General features: G+C 41.5%; 1 protein-coding gene across 2 annotated transcripts; it reads right to left on the bottom strand.

Moving 5' to 3' along the window:
* Nucleotides 1-335: 335 nt before the first annotated feature.
* On the bottom strand, nucleotides 336-7139 carry LOC122934586 (syncytin-A-like). Of its 2 annotated transcripts, none has more exons than XM_044290165.1 (2): nucleotides 6727-7139; nucleotides 336-3109 (listed from the first exon to the last, which is right to left on the bottom strand). In XM_044290165.1, exon 2 carries the CDS (start codon nucleotides 2322-2324, stop codon nucleotides 813-815), a length of 1512 nt encoding a protein of 503 aa, XP_044146100.1. In that variant the 5' UTR covers nucleotides 2325-3109; nucleotides 6727-7139; the 3' UTR covers nucleotides 336-812. The 2 variants fall into 2 exon arrangements, with proteins under 2 accessions (XP_044146100.1, XP_044146107.1); XM_044290172.1 differs by having other exon boundaries at nucleotides 6784-6798.
* Between the last annotated feature and the right edge of the window lie 1790 nt (nucleotides 7140-8929).

The following is an 8929-nucleotide window of genomic DNA, read 5'->3' as shown; positions in this document are numbered from 1 at the left end:
CATCCAAGAATTTACCAAGGACATGTTCGTTCCTTCTCTGGCTCCCTTCTGTGGTTATCCCTCGTGTCCTATCCTCCAGTGACCGTACTGTCAGATTCATATCTCCTGCTATGATTTTGTTATTCACTGGATCGGATAAAATCCGCTGCGTCAGTCTCTGGAAGAACGGACCACTTGAATAATTGGGCCCATACATATTCTATATGCTAACCTCATCCGTGGGGGGAGCTGAGTATGATATGATGAACTCTCTCCTCGGAATCTGGTTCCTCCCTCCGTACCATATATGGTAAATTTTTTCGTATTAAAGTTATGACCCCTGATAGGAATCTCAACGTCCCACTTGGTACCCCTGGCACCAAACTTCTAGTATCGGCTTGGTTTGAGTCCTTTTCTGACGTCAGGAGAGCGCTTCACTCAGTAGGTAATAAAAGACACAACAGTGATGTACTGAATGAACACTCTGAGGTTTATTTTTAATGCACACAGGTTATATAGAGGGGGCTTTACCCCCTTTATTAGCATATCATCGTAAGTTATGTATTCAACCTATCATATTAACACGCTCTATTCTACAGACAGTGAAAGAGAAACAAAAACGGAACTTCCATATTAGGAATATTGTCCGGGAGTAGTGCCAAAGAGATAAAATTCAGGGTTACAGAGAATAGAAACTTAACAGCAATTAGTTTGACAGCAATCAGAGCTATTTCCTAACAGAGAAACAAAACTTCAGCAAAATGCAGAATTTGTTTTTGACATTAAAAAGAACATGGATTCCTTTCAAATCCCCTCTTAGAACCTTTAGTGTATCACACTACATGGTTCTTTCCTTTCTTGTCCTTTTTCTCTCTATATGATATTAGGTAATTCTTATACCCATCTGGGCTTCGATCCTCCTGGGGTAGAGTAGTCTGATATAATGACACATTAGAGAGCCCTTTTTCTAGCATTCGTTTCACACAAGGAATAACACATAATGCTACTACACCTATTACTACAATTACTATTAGTATGACAATCCCTAGTTGCATGAGACCTTGTTTCCAACTTGTGAACCACCCAAAGTATTGATCCCATGGATTATTTATACCTGAGTTCTTTTTCAGTTCTATTGACAGATCTTCAAGCTTTTTTATAGCTATTGTGACCTTACCAGTGGGGCCAGTATTATTTGGTATGTATGTGCAACAGGAGGTTGGATCAGTCAGTACTCGGCACACTCCGCCCTTCTCTGCAAGAATCATATCCAACACCATTCGATTCTGAAATGTCATGATTGAGTCTGCTTGTAGTTCTTCTGATACCCCTTGTAATGCATCTCTGGTATAGTTTACAAACCTTTGCTGATTGTAGTATATGTAATTTATCCAATCCACATTTTTATTCACAGTAATGATGGGAAATATTGATTCAAATCCGGTGGCTACTTGATCTCTAGCTTTGAACTCATCTGGGACCCCTCTTGGAACACCTATTGCATCTATATACACATGGGGATCAAAACTTGAAAGGGGGCTGCTTCTTTTGTTTATCTTTAGCACCCCTTTGTCTGTAATATCTGATTCAGTAAAAATGTGCATGTTTATTATAACTTTGGCAAGCGCACATTCACCTTTCCAGGCACCTTCCAGTCTGGATCTTATTTTTCCATCTCCACAGATCCAGTACACATCTCCTATGGAGTATACTTGATTCTGAGTGAGGGATATGTTCAGATTGCTGTATTTGTGACAATAACCTTTGGTGAAATTCTGTACATTCCTCCCATGTGTACTCCCTTTGTAACATGTGTAGTTACCTGGATATACCTGGATTCCTGCCCCAGGGCGAGGATTTTTTAACAACAGAGGGTATTTTGATTTCCATTCTGTACATGCACTGTGGTTATAAGACATATTAACAAAAAGAGTCAAAAAACATTCTTCAACACTTTCTGGTAACACTAGGGGTACGGTACCTAGGTGTGGCTTGGCAGCACCGCATATGTAACAGTTACTTTTATTCACAGAGGCTGCACTATACTTCATCCACTCCAGCCACAAATTAACATCAGAAAAACCCGTCCCCATGGCCAAAGTATCCTCATATGTGGGATCAGATATGGCCCTTAGGTTTTTTAAAGAAACTATATGTGGGGCTAGTGGGTTTTTGGGGACACCTGTGATGGGTTGGTATTCCTTAGACTTATACATATCTCTAAGTTTGAACATTTGTGTTACCCGGGAAGTCGCAGCTCCCCACATTTTATGGAGGTACCATCCCAATACATAATCTCCTTCATCATATTTACCAGGGTTTTCTATTGTCAATACAATTTTCATTTCCGCTGACCTTTTTTTTGCAATAATTCAATGAGGAGGTGTCCACATAACACGTCCCTCTCTCAAGGAGTGTCATTCTAGTCAAAAGGGACTTAGAATTTGTATCCCTCCTTTTGAGGGCGCTTTCTGGTTTATATCCCCATTCAGTCCCTGTATTCCATCCCACTGATCCTCAATATGCACAACCTTTTCCCCAGTATGAGTCTGTTACACATATATAGGCCTGTCCTTCTACATAGTTGTTGGAACAGTAGTTATAATATGAACATGTTTTCAATATATCACAAAGACAAAAGGTGTAGGTAGCTACGTGAGGGTTAGATAAATTATACCAAAAGGTGATGACGCCGCCCTTGCTAGTTGGGGCTACTTCTCCCATACTGCTAATTGGTAAAATCAACAAGATTATTGAAGCAATCTTAGTCAGTACATTCAACCATTTTCCAGAAAAGAGTGAGGAGCTCATCATGTTGGAGGTCAGGGCCGTCTGCCCCCGTTAGTACCTCTGGGCATTGTTTGAGGTCAGGGCTGTCTGCCCCCGTTAGTACCTCTTGTCCTTCTTCAAGGCCAAGGCTGTCTGCCTCCGTTCCTGCCTCCTCTCTTGCTCTCACAAGCTTCACTCGGGTGGCGTGGATCCAAGTTGAAGATTGTTCAGTCAGCACGGCTGTTCTGGTTACTGCGACCACGGTAGTGGGTGGGCCATATGCGAAGTCACCTTGGGATTTTCCTTTCTTCAGTGTTTTGATCACTACCTCATCCCCCACCCTGTATGGGTGGGTGGGTTCCTGTGGAAGAGAGGGGGACTTACAAGCAACTTTTTTCTCAGTTTTATTAAGTACCTGGTACCTGGGCGGGTGGGGAAAGGCCTTCCTATGAGTATCTGTAAGGATTCTCAATGCTGTTATATCCTACCCCCTCTTTGCAGACTAATCCTGTCTTAGGATTTTTCTGCAATACTGGATAACACCAGTCTTGCTGTTCCTGTTCAGTGGTATATCTTTGAAGATAAGTAAGCATTTGTGACATCTCAGGGGTTGGAGGTGCCAAACATGGCATCTACCAATGGTTACACAAACCTGTGGGGTTGCATTTGGCCACTCGTTTCGCCACCTTATCTGCCAGCGCATTGCCCTGTGAGACATGATCCTTACCATCTGCTGCCGTGAATCCTCTCCTCTGTCAAATCATACCATGGTCCCACACTACCCCATGTGCGTATCTACTCTCAGTATAGATGGTGACAGGTTTATCAGTATGTAGAATACATGCTCTAGTGAGTGCAATGAGCTCAGCTGCCTGCTGTGTTGAGTGTGGATGTCCTTGAGTAGGCCTACAACATCATGTGTAGTGTGCAAAAATGGTGTAACGTCACATTGTGAAAGGAGTTGCCAACTCTACCATCATAGCACAGGCTGCAAGAGAACACAGACATGCCGGCATCCCTTGAACAGGGGTGGGCATTACCTTTGAGAAAAATACACAAGGACGCAACTTGCCTCCGTGTTCTTGTGTCAGTACATGGTTTTACAATTTTGTCGTGCAAACATGTGGAAGGGCAGTTTGTAGTCAGGGAGGCCCAATCCTGGACTTGACATTAATGAACATTTCAGATAATCAAATGCATTGTACATTTCTGAAGACCATTTTATTAAATCAGGTTTGTCCTGTAGTGTTGCCTCAAGATATTGTCATAGTAGGAACAGTCTGGGATCCATTGTGTGCAGCAGTTTATCATTCCAAGGAAGGATAGCATTTCCTTCTTGGAGAGCGGGGTGACCAGGCCCGCTACAGACTGAACTCTCCCTGGACTGATCCTCCTTTCCCTCTTTGTGAGGACAAACCCCAAGTATTCGACTTGCTGTTTACACCATTGCATTTTCCCTAATGACACTTTGTGTCCACATTCAAACAACCATTGTAACAGTGTTATACCATCCTCAATGTTGGCCTCCACTGACATACTGCACAACAGTAAATCATCCACGTATTGCAACAACACGGAACCTTGGGGGGGGGGGGGTGCCATGGTTTTAATGTGGCTTGGAGGACTATGCTGTACACTACAGGTGAATCAGCATATCCTTGGGGTCTGCCCCAGGTCAGTTGACGTCTGTCAAAGGAAAAAGCAAAAATTTGTCTGGTCTTCTTGTCAACTGGGACAGAAAAGAATGCATTTTTCAGATCTATCACACTGAACCAAACAGCGTCTGCTGGAATGGCAGATAGTAAATGAGTGATGTCAGGTACAATAGGGGCTATTAGGCACAAAGATGTTGTTGATGGCCCTTAAATCCTGTACAAAGCGGGTAGCACCATCTGCCTTTGTCACTGGATTTACAGGCATGCTGTAGGGTGAAATCACCTCTTCCAGGATTGCCTTTTTGTAGGAATTATTTTATCATTGGCCTAAGTCCATCGAGTTTCTCTTTTGGCAGTAGGTATTGTTTTTGGAAGACGGAAATGACACTTGGTTTTACAGTAGCTTTGTAAGGTGTGCAATCTATGAATCCTGTGTCATATTCATGTGAAGACCATCATGCAGGGTTAATGTTGTTAAGTTCTGGGTGGTTCTGTATGTTTGCAAGAATCAGTGGCACTGGTGTAGAGATTGGAATGAGATCTGAGTGTACTCTTATGCCCTGATTTTTGGCTGACACTTGTAAGTCAAGCTTAATGAACAAATCTTTACTTAACACACTTGAGGTTGCACTGCTATCTACCATGAATCCTACTCTCAGTCATCTAAGTCCACCCCTTTTAGTCGGACGCTGTGGTCCTCCTACTCTGTCATTAGATTCCCAGCTGCCCATGAGGACAGAGCTCTGATGTCCAGCACAACACTTAACATGTAACACATAACTTCAAACATTGAAACAAACAGATCTGACAATACAGACATAAACAAACAAAAGGCCCATAAAAACTTTTCTTTGACTTCAATAATAATAAAAAATGTACAGATTGATCAATGCTGTTGGCACCAATAAAAACCAAAAACTTCCAAGAAAAATAAAATTCTCAATGCGCATATTATATGAAAACAGATATCGTACTCCATACACATTCATATACAGCTCTTCTAGAAGCATCCATTAGGGCTCTTTCACACTTTCAACTCCACTACAACTCCCCACCCATTCATATACCACTGAATCATTTGTCTTCCAACCTAATCACACAATTGTCTTTGTTTCATCCCAAAACTTGCAGCACAGACAAACACAGCTTTCCTGGAAACAGATAGCCACACCACACACAGAATTGCTAATAGTATATCTCGTTGTTATGCTGTTTTCCAATGTTTTCTGATCTTCACTCTGTGATTAATCAACTCTTATAAGAAGACAATATACATGTTTTAATCATAGTCAGTCATTTTGTTAAACCCAAATCATTTTATATGCCAGGTGTTCTTAGTTAATGTTGTACATATATAATAATTCTTGTTAAAAGCTGGATTCCCACATTACACTGCTGGGGAAAGAAAATTATTGAACAATTTTTTATTTATTTTTTCTATAATAATATTACACATATAACATCACTTACTCTGCAGGATTCCCTACCCCTTTGTATCATGTAATCCATATCCTAGGACGGGTCATGGTCAAAATGTGGCCATGCTTTTTTGTCTCCCAGACAAAGACCCTTTATCATGTCCATGTAGTACGGGCTATTATCGCCGTCCCTGGGAAAAGGGGCTAGCAGCTTGCATGAACTCAGTCCATCCAGCTAAATTATCCACCCATGGGTTAACTAGGAAGTAATTTATGGGACTACACTGTGCAACATAAACTTTGCATGTTTCTCCCATCTCAGGTTTGGGATAATTTGTTTTAGACTCTTGTGACCCCACTCCGTCTGATATTTTAATGATGCTACTTTCCTAGGACTAGCTGTACTGAAGCGTTAAGGATTCGACAAATTAATCCTGTCAACTAGGCAAAGGACTCAGGTCTGATCACAAAATATCAGAGAGTTTCATCAAACATATAATTTGTTGCTTTGGTCTGCCACTTGTGTTCACCTAGCCCCGGGTTAATGGATTGCTCCTAGCCGGGGGTGGGGCGTATTGCAGACCTCCGCAACACAGTAAAACAACAATGCAATGTCCTTAAAACTCTATGCAAATAGTGAACTTCAGTCCGTACACTTACCACCCGGACATCAGTATCCTTATATCAACTCTAATATTCTTATACTTTAAAACAGCTTTAAAAGAGTCAAACCAAGCTCCATCCTTGTCTCCCTGAGACAATATTATCTAGTGCGCACTATATTTTCTCTGAGTGATCCTTACGGCGGACTCCCGGAGTCCCCGGGTCACTCCCCCAGACTCCCGGAGTCTGTTCCCTGTATCCCTGATACAGTAATTATACTAGAAGTTGTAGGTTCTACTTACTAGATCGAGACGTGGTCGTCGGATCGGCCAGAGGACAATAACAGATGCCTTTCTTACCAAACCCGATGACCTTCTCGATCCCGGACGAGCCCCCAAACTGATAGGAATCTCAACGTCCCACTTGGTACCCCTGGCACCAAACTTCTAGTATCGGCTTGGTTTGAGTCCTTTTCTGACGTCAGGAGAGCGCTTCACTCAGTAGGTAATAAAAGACACAACAGTGATGTACTGAATGAACACTCTGAGGTTTATTTTTAATGCACACAGGTTATATAGAGGGGCTTTACCCCCTTTATTAGCATATCATCGTAAATCACACAAAGAAAGGAGTGCAACCACATCAATTTTTTAAAGATTAAAAAATAACATTTTATTTATATCATGATAAAAAGACATATATTATAGTACATAAATATGTGTACACAGGGGAAATTCACAGATATAGATCACCCATTCAACAGACCCATAGCACTAAATTTAAGCCGAGATATACCCCCTTGTATAGTACTCTCCGGGAACTCCCAGACAAATCACATGAAGGGGATATGAATCAAGGCTAATGATTAAACTGCACGCATGCTATCTATATGGATAGTGTGCCTCACTTCTACGGCCCTAATCTACAGATTAAACAAAGCCGAAAGGTGCACTACATAACTGTTTTACATACCAAAATGAAAAGGTGAAATGGCTCCTCCTCATCGTAAGTTATGTATTCAACCTATCATATTAACACGCTCTATTCTACAGACAGTGAAAGAGAAACAAAAACGGAACTTCCATATTAGGAATATTGTCCGGGAGTAGTGCCAAAGAGATAAAATTCTGGGTTACAGAGAATAGAAACTTAACAGCAATTAGTTTGACAGCAATCAGAGCTATTTCCTAACAGAGAAACAAAACTTCAGCAAAATGCAGAATTTGTTTTTGACATTAAAAAGAACATGGATTCCTTTCAAATATTTGAAAGGAATCCATGTTCTTTTTAATGTCAAAAACAAATTCTGCATTTTGCTGAAGTTTTGTTTGAAAGGAATCCATGTTCTTTTTAATGTCAAAAACAAATTCTGCATTTTGCTGAAGTTTTGTTTCTCTGTTAGGAAATAGCTCTGATTGCTGTCAAACTAATTTCTGTTAAGTTTCTATTCTCTGTAACCCTGAATTTTATCTCTTTGGCACTACTCCCGGACAATATTCCTAATATGGAAGTTCCGTTTTTGTTTCTCTTTCACTGTCTGTAGAATAGAGCGTGTTAATATGATAGGTTGAATACATAACTTACGATGATATGCTAATAAAGGGGGTAAAGCCCCCCTCTATATAACCTGTGTGCATTAAAAATAAACCTCAGAGTGTTCATTCAGTACATCACTGTTGTGTCTTTTATTACCTACTGAGTGAAGCGCTCTCCTGACGTCAGAAAAGGACTCAAACCAAGCCGATACTAGAAGTTTGGTGCCAGGGGTACCAAGTGGGACGTTGAGATTCCTATCAACCCCTGCTTTTGATCCTAATGCTGGCGACCCGTAAACCTCCCCCACCCACAGCTTATGCATGCTGCCTATAGCTGCCTGGGACAGATGTGTCTCTTGTAACAGTGCAACATCCGTTTTAAATGACGCAGCACCATCAACCTCTTGTTAGGGGATCGCAGCCGCTTCACATTGCAGGTAATTATTTTCATATCATCATTTCCTGGCTGAAACGTATCTGAGCCCTGAGTGACCACTTGAGAGAGTGCCCTTCAAACCAAACTACCCCACCTAACCTAGGAACAGTAAAATAAATAATATGAGTAAAAAGCTTTAACAGTATAGAGTCAATAAAGAACTCCCAGAGTTTACATCTGGACTCCAGGACAGAGATTCTATGGACTTTTTTTCCTTCACGACGAACAGTATCGCAATAACGAGTACAATTAACATTCAGAGAAAAATAACATTGCTCCCCCTCACACCTCTTGTACTTCTGCAGCATCGGGAAGCCCGGGATATACGAAATGACTCGAAAGATAGGCGTCTTTCTCCCTGATATATCACGGACCAGTAAGCCGATAGAGTGCATCAGGTAATCAAAGTGTCAAGTGTAGTAGTAAACTTATCGGCACGACATCCATGATCAGCGGTCAGAGTTCACTCTCGCAGATTTCCCCCTGAGCCGGTCAGTATGAGGGGGCTCATCCCTCGGTCGTGGTTTTGACGTA

This window comes from Bufo gargarizans, chromosome 1 (assembly GCF_014858855.1).
Source record: "Bufo gargarizans isolate SCDJY-AF-19 chromosome 1, ASM1485885v1, whole genome shotgun sequence".
Classification (NCBI taxonomy): domain Eukaryota; kingdom Metazoa; phylum Chordata; class Amphibia; order Anura; family Bufonidae; genus Bufo; species Bufo gargarizans.
This window is presented reverse-complemented; position numbering and strand designations above follow the sequence as displayed.